The following is a 22,055-nucleotide window of genomic DNA, read 5'->3' as shown; positions in this document are numbered from 1 at the left end:
GCAGGGATTAGGCAGATTCAAACTGAACTGAAAATTTTCAGACCAAGAGTGGAGGTATGAACTAAGCAGCAAGAACTGAGAACCGTTCACATGCTGTCCTACTGACTTGATGAAAGTTCCAAAGCCAAAACCGCTTGGGCTGTCTCTGGGTTCCCCTGATCCATAAGACAAGTGAGATTCAGGATCATCTCATAATATACCTAAGCCTGAAAAACGTCCAACAAAACTGAGAAAATACACTTTAACTTTGTCTCTGTCATATAAAACCACTTAATAATATGTGTGTTACGATTTAAATGCAGCATATATAGTACTTCCTCAACGACGCCTGATGGAAGGAAAAAACGTTCTACATCTCGGCCTCAACATTCCAAAACATCTTCATTCCACTGAGGAAATGCACCCGGGCTTATAAGTAAGCATCTTATTCACCTAGTCATGCCCACACGATAACTCAACCCGTCTAATGCTTTATTCCTCAGACAAGTCTACCTAGCCCGTACTCTGTTTCAAATATCGTGCAGATTCTACTTCGTAAATCCTCAACTTTCTTCCCCTGCTTCCTAAACACGAATCTTCCCGGAGTAAATTCACGCTGTAAACACACCCAGGGCTTTGTTTTATACAGATTTCTCCCCCCTGGTCCCAAGAGAGGTTGCTTTCCCTTCTAGATCCAACCGAGGCCAAATACTGCCATCTGGGGTCACGGCTTCCTCTCGCCGCTGCCGCCGTGGAGCGGACTCGCTGGGTTCCGGATTCCCCGCGCCGGCCCGAGCCTCGCACCCCTTCCTGTCTCCTCTGCCCACGGTGGGCGGCGGGCGCGCGGCGCCCAGACAAAAGCTCGGGCCGTCGGGCCCACCGGCCCCGGGCCGCCCACCCTCCGGGCCGCGGGCGTCCTCCAGCCCAGAGGCCGAGGGTCCCGGTGCAACTTTGGAAACAGAAAGGAAGGAGGCGCCGGCGCCCGCAGGTCCGGGTGCGCCTAAGGCGGCCGGCACGCGCGTGGGCCGCAGGCGAGGGCGCGAGGGGAGGGCGAGGCGCGCCCGGCCGCCCGCGCCGGCGCCCGCAACTTGCCCGCGGGCCGTGGCCCGCGCCCCGCAGGGCCCGCCCGACGGCGAGGCCCACATTGTCCCCGCGGCACGGCCGGCCACCCTCGCGCACAGACGCTCGCACACGCCCCCTGCCCCGGCCGGCTGCGGGGCCCGCGGCGCTTGGGCGACCGCCGGCCTGCCGCGCTCCTCCACGCCCCGCTCGGGCCCGGCCCTGGCAGCCCCGCCGGCGGCGGCTGCAAAACTTTCTCCTCATCGTGGCGGCGGCGGAGGCGTCGCGGCCGCCCGGGGCGCGTCAGTCAGTCGGTCGGGAGGTCGGGCGGGCGGGCGGCGGGTCCCTCCCTCAGCCCCACCCCGGGCCACCGACCTGGTCCGGCTCCGATTCATAGTCGTCGTCCTCGGCGCTTACGGACATGGCCATGGCTCATGGTGGGCCCAGGCTCGCGCGCGCTGACATGGCTGGAGCGGCGCCGCCGCCGCCGCCGCCGCCGCCGCCCGCCCGGAGCAGGCTCGGCTCGCCCTGGCTCGGGCTCGGGTTCGGGCTCGGGCTCGGGCTCGGGCTCCCGCTGCCGTGAGGAGGGAGCCGCGCCGCGCGCCTCACACGCCCGCGCGGGAGGGGGCGGAGAGGGGCCGGCGCGGGGAGGGCCGGGGCGTTCATGCATATGCATGAGGCGATCCAGGAAGGGGCTGGCCCCCCGGACCGGCGGGCCAATGGCGCGGCCGCGGCGCTCGGGCCGCACACAAAGGGAGCCCGGCCTGCGGTGACACGGGGGCGGGCCCGCCGAGGGCGGCCCCTCGCGGCCGGAGCTCCGGGACTGGGGCTGCGTGGGGGCGTGCCCCGCGCCCCGCCCGGCCCGCGCGCCGCGGGGTGCACATGGGTGGCTGCACGCCGCCGCTGCTCTAACAGGAAATGCACGCCCGACCTGGGGTGGGGTCTTTTGTGTGGTCCTGCGGGGCGTCTCGCAGGAGCCCCGGGGTGCACGGTCACGGGGAGCGGCCCTGCATGAGACACCAGGCACGGGTCCCTGTGTCCCCAGCAGCGGGCACACGGGCTCTCGGGTTTGCACAAGCTCTGGGACCAGGACCTGGTATGCCTGCTAACCCGGGAGTCCCGTAGCCCCGCAGGCCCGCTGGCCCGGGTACAGTCTGGGCAGCCAGTTCCCCAGGACGCCGGCAGTTGTGTTGGGCTGGTCCCCTAACCGTTACCCTCTTCTACCCTCAGGTTTGCCTTTCCAGGTCGCGAGGGAATCAGCGTGAAACGTGGGGTGGTACAGACAGGAGTTCCAATCGAGCTGCCTGCCTTGGAGGCTACCAGACATGAATGCACTCTTCCCTGAGGTGGGCGCCCCACTCTCTTGGAAGGAACCCCCACTTCCTGAGGTGCCCAGGGGTCGATCTCGGAAGGGGTGAGGGCAGGCCAGAACCCAGTCTCCTAAAAGACTGGCAAGTGCCTGAAGCTGGCCCAGAAGGTGTGGGTTTCTAAATTCTTAAACTGGAAACATTCCTAATACTTACTCCTAAAGCAGCCCACCCTTGCAGAAAACTCTTAACTGGAAAAAAAAAAAAAAGTCTAGGGAGCACTTAGGCCAGCAGCCCTTACTCTGAAGGAGGAGCTTAGCTAGAGTAATCAATGCTGTTATAAGCATCAAAACCACAGGGAAACTCAAGCTAAGGAGCAGAGTGACTTAGCTAGGTAGCTGGCATACTCATCATCTAACTAGGAATGTCCAAGGTGACACTAAACATGCATACGTGCACCAGTTTCTTCATCTGTAAAATGGGAAGGTTTGCCCAACCAAAGGATCTGAGGCTTTCCCAAGAAAAAGCTCATTAGCTGTGAAATCTGGTGACCAATTGTGCAGTGTCGTCCAACTGTTAGTCATGCCCAGGCCACTGGCCATGAAATCCACTATGAGAACAGAAGGGACCCACAGGCAGGTCATGGCCTGGGCTTTCAAGGAAGGCAGAATGTGTAGTGGACGTAAAACTCAGAAGGCTTCTAGCAGGGAGTCTACAGGAGTGAATAAACAGGGATGTCAGTTTTACTGAGTGGATTTAAAGTCCCTCTGAAATTTATACACCCACTGACACTATGGGGAAAAAATCCCAGCAGACCTGCTCTTTACCTGTTCTGAGTTTCCTTTCTCCCTTCTTAACATTCTTCACGATTCACTCAAGGTTAACAAAAACTTGTGGTTTTGAAAAGAATACTCCCCCCTCCATCTCAGTCCACCCCCCAAAGTCTCAGCCTTTATAAAACTACCTTGTCTGGACAGAAGTCTGTATCGGATGTATCCCATGACCTCTTAGGGGCCACTCCACCCAGAAGGAAGTCCCTTAAAGAAAGAGAGGCTGAAAAAAAGTGCTAATCATGCTTTCGCTTCACTGTAATTGGTCAAAACTGCAAAGGTACAGAGATACACAAATATCATAATACCTCAAGAGAGGTATGGAAACAGGACTTTTTCTCTAAGGTCTTTCTCATTCCGTATCAGGAGTGCAAGAATATTTAGACTTGTCTTTGGGCTGATTTCTTCTGAGAATTCTCAAAGGCTCACTTCTGTATTTAAGGAAGTAAAAAGTTCTCATTTATCATAGCTCAAAGAAGAGAAAGGGAAAGTGTTGATAAACAGAAGCTGCAGCTAACATAAAACTTCTTTCCGTAACATCATTTCTGAGCTAGAAGGGGCCTCACCAGACTCTCTCACTTTCCAGGTAAGGAAACTGAGGCTCAAAGAAAATTAGGAGGTAGCTCTGAAGCCCAGGGTTCCTTACATAATACCATCCAGAGACCCCCTCCAGGGGTCCGGACAATAACAGCAGCTAATGTTTACTAAGCATGATTGAAGGGCTAGACCCCATGTGAAGTGTGGTGTAGATATATCTCATTTATTCTTTTACACAGCCCCGTGAGGAGTGTTCCATTGTTCACCCATTTTACATATGAGGAAACTGAGGCATATCGCTGCTAGGAAGTGAAAGGACATGGATCTGAACCCATAAGCAGCTGGAGCCTGCAGCCTGGGCTGTTAATCACATCGCACCAATGCCTCGTGCCAGAGACTAGAGGAGGATGCCAAGTGAAATCAGTGTAATCATCCAAGTGAAATACTCAGATTTATGCAGAAAATTAACTGTCCCTTACTAAATTTTGCAAATTCTGTGTTCTTAGTTCAGATATTTCAGGATGGGTAGGTATCGTTTTGGTAACCAGTCTGCTGTCTGATGGATCTGTGGGGGTTGATGTGGAAGGAGGTGGGTCCTCTCCAGACTCTAACAAGGCTCCTGCCAGCAGTCACCACCCTAACATCTTTTAAAAATTCCTTTTCTGACACTTGCAAAGGGCCTCTTAACACCTCTACTTCCTCGATCAAGCTTCCTTTAGCTAACTGGTACACACAACTATCCAACGTTTGTTTTGTATTAATAGTGTGCTGGACTGTATATAAAATACATTATGCCAGCATTTTCCCAGTAGAACTGCTACCTTAAAATTTAGCATTTATATGGTGCCTTAGGCTCATCCTTTCTCCCTTTTGACCTCCTTTTCAAGTGACCCTAAGAACTGAATGGTCTCCCAGCTCCACTTAGCCAAGGCTTACATTCTTAGAAAGAGTTCCCCAAAGCTGATGCCACCAGGGCACTGGTGCTTGTCCTGAACCAGGAGGATCCAGAACTCTCACCAAGTGGTGAGGAAATAAAACAAAAACAGATGGAAGCCAAGTCAGCCTCGGTCACAGCCGTCACCCATTTCCCTGCTTTCTCTCTGAGTGTCATTTAATGTTCTGGTCTGCCTATCGGATCATGACACCGGGAGTGATCCCAGTCTGCCCAGAGATTTTGCCCAGACTTAGCCACCAAAGGGCACTGCAGGCTGTCCCAGGGCAGGGACAGGCAGTGACCTAAGGTAAAAGGAAGAGGGCAGCCATCCCCTCCAGTCCTCTCCATCCCCACATCCAGGTAGGAAAAGGGACAGACTGGATAAGTGCCCCCTGGAAATCTGGGATCCATAGGGGAGGGTTTCCCTGGCACGTGGCCCTTTTCCTTGTGCCCATGTCACAAAGGGCATGGCTAAAGCTTGGGAACGTTATTTTCCAGAGGATCGGGTCAGGGAAAGAGAATGAATTCTCTGTGTCCAGACCGGTAACCGGCTGGCACGCTCCTGAACCAAGGGACACCATTTGTAAACGTGTCCCTAAGGAAGGAACAGAAATGATACAAAGGGTTGCTTCCTAATACACGTAATAATGTATGTTTAACAAGCAATAGAGAATGCATGCTTCAGCTATTTTACTATTATTTTACCATTTGTCTCTGTTCTTCAATAGGTTTTTTCCCATTAACAGCACAAGGACAAGGTCTTTTGCAGTTATTTTTCTAATAAAACATAAATAAGAGGGCTTCCCTGGTGGCGCAGTGGTTGAGAGTCCGCCTGCCGATGCAGGGGACACGGGTTCGTGCCCCGGTCCGGGAAGATTCCACATGCCATGGAGCGGCTGGGCCCGGGAGCCATGGCTGCTGAGACTGCGCGTCCGGAGCCTGTGCTCCGCAACGGGAGAGGCCACAACAGTGAGAGGCCCGTGTACCGCAAATAAATAAATAAGAGAAATTTTTGCATCGTGTCACACAGCAATATAGAACTGATTCCAGGGTTGCCTGGATAAAACTATGGTTCAAAGAGTGACCGTATGACAGACCAAGGGCTACAGTGATTTCTCTTAAGGAAATTACTAATGTTATTTAATTGCTTTTTATTTTCCCCCTGAAGAATCATTCCACAGGCATTTAAAACCCACATATATCTGTCATATGGGTCCTTTAAAGAGACCAAGCTTTCCATTAAATAGGGTTCCTCTCCTAATACTGTCTCCTTAAATTACCAAGACCAACCAATGAATATTTACGTTCCCTGGAAGATTTGTGACTGTGCACAGGATTTTTTTAATTAGCTAATTTAACAGGTGACTGGCATTGATCTGAGAAATGCTTCCCGCCATCCACCCCATTTCCAACCCAATCACTGACCTTAGAAAGTTACTTCCCTTCTCCACTAATTTCCCTACAAAAATCCAGGCTAAGGCTGAGCCCTCAGACAATTCAGACAAGATTAATGGATGCACTTTACAATCCCACCCCCCACCCCCAGAAAATAGGGGCTAAAAATACATAAAATGCCAGTATAATTCAGGCCTACAACCAGTACTTTTGTAATTTAAAAATATTTCTCTTAACAAGACCAAATCTCCCCCCTGGTTTCCTTCCTTACCAGAGTACCCAAAAGACCAAATCCAAAGCTTACTCAAAATGGGATGATAAAGCATACAGTAAAGAGGCGAAAGAAGATTAAAGTTAGCAGCTCTGTTCACAATGATCAAATGGTGGAAACAAATCAAATTCTGTGCATTGATGAATAGGTAAACAAAATGTGGTTTCTATCCATACAGTGGAATATTATTCAGCCATAAAAAGGAATGAAGTGCTGACACAAGCTACAATGTGATGAATCTTGAAAACATGATGCTAAGTGGAACAAGCCAGACACAAAAGGCCATATACTGTATAATTACCTTTATATAAACTATCCAGAATAGACAAATCCATAGGGACAGAAAGCTGATTAGTGGTTGCCAGGGGCTGGGTGGGGGGAGGGGGAATGGGGAGTGACCCCTAATGGGAATGGGGTTTCTTTGGGGAGTGATAAAAATATCTTGGAATTTAGAAAGAGGTGATGCTTGCACAACATTCTGAATATATTAAATATCACTGAATTCGTACTTTAAAATGGTTAGTTTTATGCTAGGTGAATTTTACTTCAATTTTTAAAATGTGTATGTGTGTGTGTATATATATACATATATACACTTTTTTTTTTCTTTTCATCAGTCATCATTTAAGAGTGATCTTAGTTCCTATTCCTAAAAGGTAACCTGGTTAGGAAATGTAGCCCCTAAGTCCTGGAGCAGGTTGAAATTAACCAAACCAAAGTGATAGTTGAATCACCTCTTAAATGAGCTGCTAACAGTCACTGTGGGGATCTGATGGGCTCTGACTGCACTTGAAAGCCTTTCACTTAGGGACGCCTGACAAATGCAAATACACACAGGTCGGTATGGTCGGGAGTAGGGATGGGGAACAGACACACACACACTCATACACTTTGGCTGTTCCCAAGGGACTCTCTTCATTTACATTCTTGCTTTCCTTTAAAAATGGCTCATCTCCAGCAGGCCAATTTGCCTCTAAAAGCCCCCTGGATCTATGAAAATTCACGAGTTTACCATGACACTCAAAATAGAAAAAGTCTGACAAAACTCATCTGTCACCATTTTAAGCAGCCATTATACCAACTCCTTAGTTTGAAAATTGGTATTTAAAGGGAAAGAATTAAGCCTATGTGCTGCCTTATCAGGAGGAACTGTATTTAAGGGTAGCTCCAATTGATGAGGGAAAGCTCTACAGAAAAAACTTCAAAGCTTCGTTTACTTCTTCTTCTTCTTCTTCTTTTTTTTTTTTTTTTTTTGCCTGTGGGATCTTAGTTCCCCCACCAGGGATCGAACCCACGCACCCTGCAATGGAAGTGGGGAGTCTTAACCAATGGACCACCAGGGAAGTCCCAAAGCTTCATTTTCATCTCCTGATAAAATTATTCATACAGGAAAGAATGATAACTGGTATTGAAACTATCAGTGAATGGTAGAGGGAAGCATGGGCCCCACATATTCCCTTCCCGATTATGCTCTGGAAGAAAAGAGGGATGAACATAACTGAATAATAATCAGACCACCATCACCTTCATCCATGATATTTAACTTCAATCTAACCAAGCCTTTAGACCTAGTTTCCAATTTACAGAAATTACAAGAGACAGCGAAAAAGCTAAATGACACCACAAGAAAGCAATCAGACAAATGCATAAAGTGAGATATTCTTCAGGACACGGTTCCATCTTCTCTACCAATCAATATCCTGAGAAAGGTCAAGATTAAAAGAGAGAATTAAGAACCTGGATTGGATCCTGGTTGGGACAAAGTACCTGTAAAAGATAATTTATATGACCCAGCATTAGGAGGAATTGTCAGTTTTGCTAGGTGTAATAATGTTATTTCAGGTATGGAGAAAAATATTCTTCTTTTTCAGAATGCAAACCTAAGTATTTAGGGGTGGAATTGTCATGATGTCTGTAATTCTCTAAAAAATACTTCAGCATAAAAAATTAAGTTAGTTAAAAAGAAATAACATACCCATTAGGATGGCTATTATCATAAAACAAACAAAAAAACAGAAAATAACAATAGCAAGGATGTGGAGAAATTGGAACCCTTGTGTATTGTTGATGGGAATATAAATGGATACAGCCGCTGTGGAAAACAGTATGGCAGGTCCTCAAATAATTAAACATATAATTATTCTATGATTCCAGCAATTTCATTTCTGGGTATGTACCCAAAAGAATTGAAAATGAGGACTTGAAAAGAGTTTTATACACCCATGTTCACAGCAGCATTATTTATAATAGCCAGAGGTGGAAGCAACTCAAGTGTCCATTGACAGATGAATGGTTAAATAAAATGTGGTGTATACATACAATGGAATACTATTCAGCTTTAAAAAGGAAGGAGATTCTGGCTCAAGCTACAATATGGATGAACCTTGAGGACATTATATTAAGTGAAATGAGCCAGTCACAAAAAGACAAATACTGTATGATCCCACTTATATGAGGTACCTAGAAGAGTCAAATTCACAGAGACAAAAAGAATAGAAGTTACCAGGGGCTGGAAAAAGGGGGAATGGGGAGTTAGCATTTAAGGGATTAAGAGTTCCGGTTTCAGGGCTTCCCTGGTGGCGCACTGGTTGAGAGTCCGCCTGCCGATGCAGGGGACACGGGTTCGTGCCCCGGTCCGTGAAGATCCCACATGCCGCGGAGCGGCTGGGCCCGAGAGCCATGGCCGCTGAGCCTGCACATCCGGAGCCTGTGCTCCGCAATGGGAGAGGCCACAACAGTGAGAGGCCCGCGTACCGCAGGAAAAAAAAAAAAAAAGGCAGTGTTCAGCTGAAATAACCTGTAATTAAAGTCTGCAGCCCAGGATTTCTTTCTTAGTCTGATAACCTGCTCAGTTGTCTGTGTTAATAATGCCAAAGACAAATTTTTGAAAAGCAATTGAGATATTGAGGGCTCCTGCCTTTGGTGCAGTAATTAGAAAGCGAAGCCGGCACTGTAAGTGATTGCTTGCCATTATCATAGTTATATTTCTGGAACAATGGTCTATCCTTCAAACTTTTCTTTTTGTCAAATGCCATTGTATATTTCCTATTTTAAAGGAGAATACTTGATCACTGACATTGGGAATGAGTTGTCATGTTCTCCCCGCCACACTCACTACTCTAATTTGGCTTTGTTAGGACAGTGGATATGTGTGCAACCAAATGATGTTGTGAGATAATCTGCTTCCCAAATTTCGGTGATCTAGAGAAAAAAGGGGCACAATTATGTGAACACAGGTGAAACATTTGCATTATTTAAGTTTGATTCTTATTACAAAGGTGGGAAGGGGAAGTATATTTATTGGGACAAGGGGAACTTTATATGCAAAGAAAGTAGGTGGGAAGTGAAAGCTAGAAGACTGATTTTGTTGTTGTTACTTAGATTCATTTCTCTCTTAGTTAATGTTTATGGTACAAGATGGCAGGAGGGGCTGGGTTGGGGACTGCCCCGAGGAAGCTTGTTGATTTGAATGTTCCCAATTGATTGATTCCTCTGCGGGAGGGTGTTGTTTCTTTTATTTCTTTTCATTTATTTATTTATTATTTGTTATTTATTTATTTATTTAAATGGAAGTATAGTTGATTTACAGTGTTGTGTTAGTTTCTGTTGTACAGCAAAGGGATTTCGTTTTATATATATAAATATTATATAATTTTCAGATTCTTTCCCATTATAGGTTATTATAAGATATTGAATATAGTTCTCTGTGCTATACAGTAGGACCTTGTTTTTTGTTTATATATAGTAGTTTGTATCTGCTTATCCCAAACTCCTAATTTATCTCTCCCCGCTCCTTTCCCCTTTGGTCACCATAAGTTTGTTTTCTATGTCTGTGAGTCTGTTTCTGTTTTGTAAATAAGTTCATTCATATCATCTTTTTAGATTCCACATATAAGTGATATCATATGATATTTGTCTTTCTGTTTGACTTACTTCACTTAGTATGGTAATCTTTAGGTCCATCTTTTTATTTTATCTTTTATCACATCTTTTTAAATTGTGGGAAAAGGTACATAACATAAAATTGACTATTTTAACCATTCATTGGCATTGAGTACATTCACATTGTTGTACAACCATCACCACCATCAGTCTCCAGAACTTTTTCATCATCTGAAACCGAAGATGTGGGATCTTCCCGGACCAGGGCACGAACCCGTGTCCCCTGCATCGGCAGGCGGACTCTCAACCGCTGCGCCACCAGGGAAGCCCTGAACGCTGTCTTAAAGTTCCAATAAAGTGATTCTAAAATGATACAGATGATGGTTGAAAAATTCCAGGTGAGAGATAAGATCTTTTTAAGTCCAGGAGGATAAAGGGAGATGCCTAAATGTGAGGGACAAAAGGGTCCAGGGAATACCAAGAGCCCTTCTTAGTTCTCTTCTATTTACCGTTCTTTTAACAGTTGGCTGGGACTGGGACACACAAATTAAAGTAAGGAGAGAAACTTATTCTCACCAACGAGATGACTCAGAGGCATCTGCAATCAGAATGAACTGATTGAATACAACTTCATCTTTTAGAAGCTCTGGGGAAACTTTGCTATCAAGTTCATTCATCCAATAAACATTTTCTGGGAGCAATCTTAGATGACAGGATACAAAAATGGATAAAGAAAAAATTAATAAGACGAGCTCCAGTCTCAAGAAGATAACAGAAGCTTAAGACAGATATGCAACAAAATGCAGTGTAGAATGTGGATGTCCAGCAGAGGGAGAAATGGGGGAAGTCTATCTACCAGTCAGGATCTTGACAGGAAATGGATGGCATCCTGGCACCCTCACACCAGGTCATGGAGGGGAGTTTAACAGAGGCTCGATTTGCAGAGTACAAATGGGGTTAACAGAAGCCAGCAAGGCATGGTGATGCATCCCAAGCCTAAGGACAGTGATGAGCCATTACCTCCCTTTGTTACCAGAAATTCAGATAGAAAAGCTGGAGAAGGCCAAGAAATAGGAGCCGTGGTCTCCAGTGGAAGGAGACAGCCAACCTGCAATGATCCCATAGGGAGAAAGCTGGGGGAATAAATACCCCAGCCTCTCTCTCCTCCTGTCTTCCCTTCTCCTGCCAGTACCTTCCTCCCTAGGCTGAGCCCAACCAGAAGCCAGAGATGCAAGGAACCTCTTTGATGCAGCCTACACAACAGGCTTGAGGAGGCTGGAGAGGATCTGGAGGCACAGCTAGAAGACATCCAGCTCAGGAGGCTTCCTGGCAAAGAAGGAATTAGGTTGGGCCTCGAGACAGAGAGAATTCGTATGTGGGAAAATAAGATGGGCATTCCCAGAAGGAGAACAGTATGAGCTAAGGCCAAGACTGTCAAGAAGATGGAAAATATGGAGTAATTCAGTTCCCCTGCAATGTAGAGAAGAGAGGCCAGCACGAGATTCTAAGGCAGAGCGACAACTGGGGTCATGGGACCTCAAGGCCAGGGTAAGTATTTGGGAGATGACTTTAAAGAAGATGGAGGGGCTTCCCTGGTGGCGCAGTGGTTAAGAATCCGCCTGACAATGCAGGGTACAAGCGTTCAAGCCCTGGTCCAGGAAGATCCCCCATGCCGCAGAGCAACTAAGCCCGTGCACCACAACTACTAAGCCCGCGTGCTGCAACTACTGAAGTCCGCGCATCTAGAGCCCATGCTCCGCAACGAGAAGCCACCACAATGAGATGCCCACGCACCACAACAAAGAGTAACCCCCGCTCGCCGCAACTAGAGAATGCCCGCACACAGCAATGAAGACCCAACCCAGCCAAAAATAAAAATAAATAATTTTTTTTAAAAATAAAGAAGATGGAGAGTCACTGAAGGTGTGACAAGTTTACAGGCTCAATTGTGTCTGCCCCAAAATTCACATGGTGAAGCCCTACCCTCCCAACACCTCGGAACGTGAACATATTTAGACACAGGGTCTTTTTTTTTTTTTTTTTTTGGTTGCATTGGGTCTTCGTTGCTGCGTGCAGGCTTTCGCTAGTTGCAGCGAGTGGGAGCTACTCTTCGTTGCGTTGCATGGGCTTCTCATTGCAGTGGCTTCTCTGGTTGCGGAGTATGGGCTCCAGGCACCCGGGCTTCAGTAGTTGTGGCTTGCAGGCTCTAGAGCGCAGGCTCAGTAGTTGTGGCACACAGGCTTAGTTGCTCCACAGCATGTGGGATCTTCCTGGACCAGGGCTCGAACCCATGTCTTCTGCATTGGCAGGTGGATTTCTAACCACTGCACCACCAGGGAAGCCCCTACACACAGGTCTTTACAGAGATGACCAAGTTAAAACGAGGTCATTAGGGCCCTAATCCAATATGACTGGTGTCCTTATAAAAAGAGGAAATTTGGACACAGGCACATACAGAAGGAAGACAATGCAAAGCAGGGAGAAGACGGTTAAGACTCTATCTACAAAAAGCCATCGGGGGACTTCCCTGATAGTGCAGTGGTTAAGAATCTGCCTGCCAACACAGGGGACATGGATTCGAGCCCTGGTCCGGGAAGATCCCACATGCCACGGAGCAACTAAGCCCATGTGCCACAACTACTGAGGCCACGTGTCACAACTACTGAAGCACACACAGAGTCCACGCTCCGCAACAAGAGAAGCCACCGCAATGAGAAGCCCTTGCACCACAACAAAGAGTAGCCCCAGCTCGCCACAACTAGAGAAATCCTGCACACAGCAACAAAGACCCAATGCAGCCAAAAATAAATAAATAAATTTATTTTTTAAAAAAATCCATCAGGAAAGGTCACTGTTCTCTCCTGCCTGGATATCATGTGTGGTGACTCTACAAACTTCCACTTTCTGGCTTCAGTTCACACCACTAAAAAAAGGGGGGCCCTGATGGGATCCTTGTCATATGGTTCAGACACTAACGATTTTGGAATCCGAGCTCAAATAACTGGTCAGACCTGGGTCTCAGCTTGGAAGAAACTGTGGCATCCCTTGACCGCCAACAATCTTTCAATGGGATTTTTCTGTTGCTGATGTTGGAGAGAACATTACCCAGAATAAGCAGACCATCTTTTGTGGATATTCTTTGATCAGGGGTTTCTGCTGCCTGCACTCCTGGGAACCTGCCGGCTTCCAAACTCCACAAATGACTTAGCTGTCACTTCAGGAAGCCCTGGGGATTCCAGACTACGGTCCCAGACTGTTGTCTGCTCCCCTCACTACACCCTCCCACCATCCACTCTCTGCTCTCCTGGCCCTGTGGTCCCTGCTGTCGGCCTCCCCCAACCTGTCGAGCATCTCCTGTTCCCGTTCTCCCACCAGGCTCTCACGAGGCCTCTTTCAGCACATTCTAAGACAACAGTTACCCTCCCGCTCACAGGCCTAGGACTTCTCCCTCGGGTGGAGTGCAGAGGGACTAAAAGAGAAGCACTTTCTTAAACCAGCCCCATCGCAGGAAACGCCAGCTGTGACTACTTCCACGAAGTTAAGTCATTCAGGCCCTTACTTGAGATTCAGTGTTTGTCCCACAGCCAGTAATAATTTAGGGATGGGAAATGTCTCTAAACCAATCACCCCCTTCTGATCCATCTCCTCCTTCAGTGTCTTCTATTTCTGCCTTCTGGGTGAGCAGATTCAGGATTAGTGTTTACTTATAAACCATAATTATGAAAAAGTATAATTGCTATCACTGACTGACAGGCTACTACAGAGGTATTTTACAGACGGCCTCTCACAGCGAACTTGAAAGAAAGGCACTATCAGCCCTTTTTACAGATGAATAAACTAAGCCTCAGACTTGCCCATGACCACACAACTAGTAAGCGGCCGAGCCAGGAGTCAATCTCCAGGTGCATCTGACCCCAGAGTTCACCCTAGTTGTGCATGAGAATTACCTGTGAAGCATTTAGAAAGTGCAAATTCCCAGGTCCCACCCACCCCTACTGAATCAGAGTGGCTCAGTGGGGCCCAGGAAACTGTATTAAAAAAAATAAACAGGGGCTTCCCTGGTGGCGCAGTGGTTGAGAGTCTGCCTGCCGATGTAGGGGACACGGGTTCGTGCCCCGGTCTGGGAAGATCCCACATGCTGCGGAGCAGCTGGGCCCGTGAGCCATGGCCACTGAGCCTGTGCGTCCGGAGCCTGTGCTCCGCAACGGGAGAGGCCACAGTACTGAGGCCCATGTACCGCAAAAAAACAAAACAAAACAAAACAGAAACGTTCCCCAGGTAAAGCAGATGCCACCAGCCTGAGGACTGGTCCTCATTAGGCCACACTGCCTTTCTAGAAAATTATCTGGCCGTGAGTAGGCAACAATAAATGGCAGTCATCCTCCCCCTCCTCCTCCTCAACTGTACATCCTCAGCTTAATTACTCGGGGGAGACAGGAGCTGGGAGCAGGGCAGAGTGGGAACAGGAAGTACACGGGGGCCTCTTCTACAGACTCACGTGCCTGTCGCCTGTCCTTCAGGGAAAGGCTGCATGTCACTCCCGGGGGACCCCAGACTTCTCAGGCCTCCCAGATCTGAATGACCAAGTATGGAGGCAGGGGAAGAGAAACAAAGCAGAACTGAGGGTGACACAGACATCAGGTGTGTGTGTGTGACTTCCTCCCGTGGTTCCTGTGACGTCCCCGTGAGGGAGCTGATCCACTAACTGCTGGAGAGGGCTGTCCCCACGTCCCCGTCAGGGTTCTTACTGGTATACTCGCCAGCCTCTCTGCTCCTCCACTCAGGAAAAATTGCCCATAATTGAAATTCAAGAGGCAGCCTGGTTTGGCCACTAGAGATTAAGAAGCAAATGCATCAACATGCTCACTTTCCAGGAAAGCTTCATCTCACCTCCTTCCTCGGTTTCCTTCTCTGGGAACCAACCCACAAGCTGGCTGAGCACAAGCGTCTGGCTGGTGGGCAGAAGGTCAACTTGCTAATAAGGCTGAGGTCAGAAGTCGGGCCTCAAAGAAGTTCAGTTCCCTCAGCTTGGTTCTAAGGTCACAGACAGGCCCCCAAATCCTACCACTTGGTCATAAAAGGAAGTGGCCAGAGTACAGACGGATCAAAACAAATCCATCACCACTGGGGAAAACGGCCAATCAGGGGAATTGTGACAGAGGGTGATTCAGTAGCATCTTTGATTTGAAAGACACCACATCAGAAATGACCTCACGGCACCTAATCAGTTCCAGAAAGGGACTTTCTTCTCCGGCAGGCAAGGTGGGAGATCAAAGCATTTCTTGCTAATCATCATTTAGCATTAATTACTTAAGTAACCTGAGCCAGACCCAGTACCGATCCCGACTTTGCATCCTGACAGCCTCAATGAGCACCCTTGATCTTTCAACCCAACCTGCATCAAATTGGGAGGAAGCCGACTGCAAACCTGGGAATCAAGAGACCCCGGGCGGCCCAGGCAGTCAGTCGTTTACTTACTTCTTCCCTTCCTGTTAACTTTTTAACCCCACCAGCCAGGAAATGCATAAATACAGCAGCCAGCCTCCCCTCCCCCTGCCCTCCACCACGTTTCATTGAGTTCCTCAGGCCCAGGGACAAATCTGGGGACGAACACCTTAGATTCACCAGCTGTGTGGCCCCAGGCTTACCAGCCTACCTCTCTGAGTCCTCAGTTTCAGCTGCATCATGAAGACAATCCTAACCTCCTCCCAGCCTCGATATAAGAATTAAATTAAATTAAATCTAAAAACTGTTGCATACATTTAGAAGGAATACCCAGGGGGGTTTTGGTTATACTGGCAATAATTTATTTCTAGAGCTGAGTTGGGGCAGGGGGGAGTCATAGCATTCATTATTATGTTATTTATTCCTTTTTGTATAATTTATAATACATGTTATGGGCTTAAATTGTGTCCTCCCAAAATCCACGTTAAAGTCTGAACCCCCAGCACCTCAGAATGTGACTGTATTTGGAGATAGGTCTTTAATGAGGTAACTAAGTTAAAATGGGGTCATTAGGGTGAGCCCAAATTCAGTATGACTGGTGTCCTTATAAGAAGAGGAGATTAGACACACACAAAGTGAAGACCGTGTGAAGACACAGAGACAACAGCCATCTACAAGCCAAGGAGAGAGTCCTCAGAAGAAATACATCTTCCGGGCTTCCCTGGTGGCACAGTGGTTAAGAATCTGCCTGCCAATTCAGGGGACATGGGTTCGAGCTCTGGTCCGGGAAGATCCCACATGCCGCAGAGCAACTAAGCCCGTGCGCCACAACTACGGAGCCTGAGCTCTAGAGCCTGCAAGCCACAACTACTGAGCCCACGTGCCACAACTACTGAGCCCACGTGCCACAAATACTGAGCCCACGTGCCACAACTACTGAAGCCCGTGTGCCTAGGGCCCGTGCTCCTCAACAAGAGAAGCCACCACAATGAGAAGCCTGCACACCGCAAGGAAGAACAGCCCCCGCTCGCCACAACTAGAGAAAGCCCACGCACAGCAACGAAGACCCAACAAAGCCATAAATAAATAAATAATTAAAAAAAAAAAAAAAAGACTCTTCAGCTCTACTAAAAAAAGAAAGAAAGAAATACATCCTGCCAACTAACACCGTGATCTCTGGCCTCCAGACCGGTAAGAAAAATTAATTTTCTGTCATTTAAGCCACTCAGTCTGAGGTACTTTGTCACAGCGGCCCTTGCAAACTCATACAATAAACTTCAAGTAATTTATAGAAAACTAAATTAAAAAGAAAACGATTGTGCTTGCATGGCTCTAATCAAACAGACAGATAATAGGTGTTGGCAAGGATGTGGAGAAATCTGGAACTCTTATAATTGCTGGGAGGAATAGAAAATGCTGCAACCACTTTGAGAAACAGGCAGTTCCTCAAAAACTTCAATGTAGAGTTACCATCTGACTCGTCAATTCTATGCCTAGGTTTCTACCCAAGAGAAATGAAAACATATGTTCACATTAAAAACCTGTACACGAATGTTCATAGCATCATCAATCACAATAGCCAAAAGGTAGAAACAGCCCAAATGCCCATCGACAGATGAATGATTAAACAGACTGTGGTCCATCCATACAGTGGAATATTATTCAACCCTATAAAGGCATGAAATACTGACAGATATATAACTTGGATGAACCTTGAAAACATTCTTCTAAGTGAAAGAAGTCAGTCACAAAAGGCCACATACTGTACAATTCTATTTATATGAAATGTCCAGAATAGGCAAATCCATGGAGACAAAGTTTCCAGCAGCTGGGGGAGGGGCGGCTTGGGGGAGTGGGAACTGACCGCTGATGGGACTTCTTTTAAGAGGGGTATGAAAATGTTCCAAAATTAGATTGTGGTGTTGGTTGCACAACTCTAAATATTTTCAACATACTAAAAACATTTCATTGTACACTTTAAGTGGGAGAACTGTAAGGTATGTGAGTTCTATTTGTTTCATTATAAGGTGTTTAAAAAAAAAGCCTGGCACCCCACAAGCACTGTTAAACGTCAAAGGCTCTTACTTCTCCCTCCCCCACTCTTTCCCAACCAGCCTAAGGGCTCCAATTTCTCCCACCAGTGTTGATACCAGCCACGCCCAACTTACGTACAGACCAGTGCTTATAAACCAGTCCTCCAAGGGAATCTTAAATAAGGGCTACTCCCGCCAGAAGCCAGCTTCCTGTTTCCAGGCCTTGGGAGGAGAAGGGGCACAGCTTTCTTTTTTTAAAGAAAAAAATGCCCAGAAGCCCCTCAGGAGTGGGCTAAGGGTCTCCAGACAGGGCACATTTGTGGTCCTGAAGTGATTTCCCCCAGAGGCTGGTTTGGATCCCTCCATTAATTCTGAGATTACATTGAGTAGTGGCAAGTGTGTTTCTTTAAAAGCCCATGCTCTCGGGGGCTTCCCTGGTGGCTCAGTGGTTGAGAGTCCGCCTGCTGATGCAGGGGACACGAGTTCGTGCCCCGGTCCGGGAAGATCCCACATGCTGCGGAGCTGCTGGGCGCGTGAGCCATGGCCGCTGAGCCGGTGCGTCCGGAGCCTGTGCTCCGCAACGGGAGAGGCCACAACAGTGAGAGGCCCGCGTACCGCAAAAAAAAAAAAGCCCATGCTCTCAGATGTAGAGAACAAATGTATGGACACCAAGGGGGGAAAGTGGCGGGAGGAAGGGTGGGGGGTTGAACTGGGACACTGGGATTGACATGTATACACTAATATGTACAAAATGGATAACTAAGAAGAACCTGCTGTATAAAAAAATAAATAAAATTCAAAAAAAGCCAAGCCCATGCCCTCTACAAACCCTAATCCGTCCTGTGGAGCAATTCCTCAGCTAGGAGGGAAGCAGGCGGCAGCAAGGCAAAGCCACGGTTTCCTCTGCAGGTTCAAAGCAGCCATGGGACCTGGCTGGGCTATTTCAAGTTGCTGTTTCTGCAAGCACGGTTTGTGGTCTGATAAATGACATTTATATTTATGGCCCATGTAGGGGAAAGTCAACTCTAAAACCCCACTCACATCCACAGATTGGGGAGCTAAAGGCAGATGTGCAGGCAACTCCTTTTCATTCCTAGGGCCACCTCAGTTCCCACTAAGCTTCAAAGAGAAATTAGAATTCAATACCCACAAGTACTTTCCCCATTAACAATCCCACATTTAGGAATATACCCTAATGGGAGCTCCCTGGTGGTCCAGTGATTAGGACTCGGTGGTGTCACTGCCGTGGCCCCGGGTTCGATCCCTTGTCAGAGAACTAAGATCCCACAAGCCGCACAGCATGGCCAAGAAAAAGAAAAGAAAGAATATACCCTAAGACGATAATCAAACAAAAGTGAAATGAAGAACCCCGAACAGCACTGTCCAAGAGAAATATAATGTGAGCCACATATGTACTTTAAAATTTTTTGAAGCCACATTTTACAAGGTAAAAAGAAAAAGGTGAAGTGAATATTAATAATCCATTTTGTTTAATATATCCAAAATTTTATCATTTCAAATAGGGTTGCCAGATTTAGGAAATAAAAATACAGTATGCCCCATTACATTTCAGATAAAGAACAAAAACTCTTTTTAGCATAAGTATATCTCGTGCACTATATGGGATATACTTATAGTAAAAAAATATATCTGCTGTTTATCTGAAATTCAAATTTATTTATTTATTTATTTATTTATTTATTTATTATTTATTTATTTTATGCCTGTGTTGGGTCTTTGTTGCTGCATGGGGGCTTTCTCTAGTTGCAGCGACTGGGGGCTACTCTTCATTGCAGTGTGCAGACTTCTCACTGTCGTGGCTTCTCTTGTTGCGGAGCACGGGGTCTAAGCGAACGGGCTTCAGTACTTGTGGCGCGCGGGTTCAGTAGTTGTGGCTCGCAGGCTCTAGAGTGCAGGCTCAGTAGTTGTGGCACACGGGCTTAGTTGCTCCGCAGCATGTGGGATCTTCCCGGACCAGGGCTCAAACCCGTGTCCCCTGCATCGGCAGGCGGATTCTTAACCACTGTGTCACCAGGGAAGCCCTGAAATTCAAATTTAAATGGACTTCCTTTTCAAAATCTGGCAACCCTGATTCCAACAGGCAATCAATATAAAAAATAAATCAAATTGGTATCGTGCACTGTTCTTTTTTGTACTAAGTCTTTGAAATCTATTGTGTATATTAAACTGAGCACCTCTCAATTTGGGTTTGCCTTATTTCAAGTGCTCAATAGCCACATATGACTAGTGGCTACCCTTTTGGACAGTAGAGATCTAGAGCGTTCCTCTCAGTGTTTTTTATAACAGTAAAAAAAAAAATCAGAAATTAGCAAAATACCCATCAACAGGAAGGCTGCTTAGGTTACAACTGACATTTAGAGCTCTTACCATGAATCAGCCCTTGTCCTATGGACTCTGCATGCATTATCTTGTTTAGTCCTCACAATGACCATTTGAAGTAGGTACTTGTCTAACCCCTTTCTACAAATGAGGAAAGTAAGGTTCTGGGAGCTTATATAACTTGCTCAAGAAAGTGGTGCAGCCGAGGTAGGGCGCTGGTTGAAAGTTTGGTCTCTGCTGTCAGACTTGGCTCTGCCAAGTAACCTAATAAGTAACTTCGTCTTTTTAAGCCTCCGTTTCCTCATCTGTCAAACAAATCACAAGTGTCTATCCCACAGGATTGCTGGAGTCTAAATAAGACGGGATGCAGAGGACTAGGCAAGGCAACCTGCCCCTGGTAAGTTCTCAGTGACGTCACTACTATTCTTCCCAGCATCTTTGTCCTTTCCTGTTCGATCAAATTTTTCATGGTGAGCACCAACTCTTTTTTTTTTTTTTTTTTGGCCACACTGCAAGGCATGTGGGATCGTAGTTCCCCTACCAGGGATCGAACCCGTGCCCCCTGCAGTGGAAGCCCGGAGTCCTAACCACTGGGCCACCAGGGAACTGCCCAGCATCAACCCATTTAGAAAGAGAAAAAAACTACTTTCAAAAGAAGAGAAAACAGCCCACAAAGCAGCTAGAGGTCAAGGGAAGGAAGGAGATATAGAAGAAAGGAGAGGAGAGGAAAGGAAGAAAGGTGAGGCATCACTTCCCCCGTTTTCTGAGTGACCACCAGGGGACAGTGCCTGCAGTTTCCACAGCTAGGGAAAATGATCCCTTTAAAAAAAAAAAAGTTGCAATGAACAACTCACCAACACCATTCATCTTAAACGGGGTGCCCTCTCCCAGGAATTCCCCGTGAAAGGCTGCCAACATTCATCTTACAGGAGATGTGAAAAAGCAGTGGATTTATGGTCTCCCAGCTGTGGGCGATCTGTGTCTTACCTTTGGAGTCTTCTTTGGCCAAGTGACTACGGGGACCCCAGTGATGGCCAGACTGGGGTCGTCATCCGCGTGCTCCTTCAGGACATTCTGTGGTGAAACAAAGCAGCCATATTAGCCCAGGGTAGAGGGGATGTCTCTGAAGGGGGCTGGAGGCTGCACCTTACCCAGCAGAAGTCTCTGCAGAGTCACTGCCTGTCTTCCCAACTCCACCAATATCCACACACTCTATAGAAACCAAGCAGCCAGGCTTCCCCAGGATCCACAAAACTCAGAACATCCCCTTCTCCAAAAAAAATTTTAAAAGCAAATCACATACCTCCCTATGACTTGCATGAATGTATCACTCACTGATCATACTTTTGACACCAAACATTTGTCCAGAGCTCCAGGGACTCTCATGGACCCAACCTCATTTAATCCTTACCAAGTCTTCTGGGAGGGGGCTGGGCAGTGACCCAACTGATCCTCTAATGTACACAATTCAGCTACGTACTCAGAGAAACAAAAGCAACCACGAGGTCTCACCCACGAGCCCTGCCTCTGGTCTTCCATGTGTCGGCAAGCCATGTGTATTCTCATCCTGGTGTGTAAAGACATGTCATTGTTTTTTGCATCAAGGGCCCTAAACACAAGTAGATACTCAATCTGGTCTGACCAAGCTTGGAGTGTGCTAGCCATGTGCTGGCAGAAAAATGGGCTGTGATGGACATACTGTCAGACCGTGTGAGGGTCTCCCACACAGGCACTTTGCGTTCACTCCTTTGTCATTTTGTGTTCACTCCTTTGTGGGTGGTTTCAAGGTTTTTCAGGGTAATCCTGACTCTACCAGATTTTGGCCTTGTGTGCTAACTTTAGAATCTCATCAAGGTGTAAGATGTCACTCCACTGAATCATCCCTAACTTATTGGTGAGGCAACCAAGGTTCAGAAATGCTCAAAGGACTTGGATGCCGCCCCAGACCAGGAGGACAGAGCCCCTGAACCCTGCTCTCTGGCACCAGACTACCTGCCCCATGACCATGTCACACATGGGTTTTTTGGCTGCATCCACAGCATG

The 22,055-nt window shown here is 47.3% G+C and overlaps 1 protein-coding gene across 4 annotated transcripts in view; it reads right to left on the bottom strand.

The window, feature by feature from the left end:
- KDM2B (lysine demethylase 2B) overlaps positions 1-22,055 on the bottom strand; it is a 123,537-nt gene that overhangs the window by 30,277 nt on the left and 71,205 nt on the right. For 3 of the 4 annotated variants that reach the window (XM_082640940.1, XM_082640942.1, XM_082640941.1), the window contains one exon: positions 21,000-21,086. In XM_082640940.1, coding sequence (XP_082497066.1) covers positions 21,000-21,086 — 87 coding nt within the window. Of the gene's footprint in view, positions 1-1,413; positions 1,597-20,999; positions 21,087-22,055 lie in introns of those variants that run through there. The other variant, XM_082640943.1, reaches the window with a different exon arrangement.

Source organism: Mesoplodon mirus (assembly GCF_964341445.2).
Source record: "Mesoplodon mirus genome assembly, chromosome: 13".
Taxonomy (NCBI): Eukaryota; Metazoa; Chordata; class Mammalia; order Artiodactyla; family Ziphiidae; genus Mesoplodon; species Mesoplodon mirus.
The sequence above is the reverse complement of the archived record's forward strand: the minus strand, read 5'-3'. Positions and strand labels throughout refer to the sequence as shown.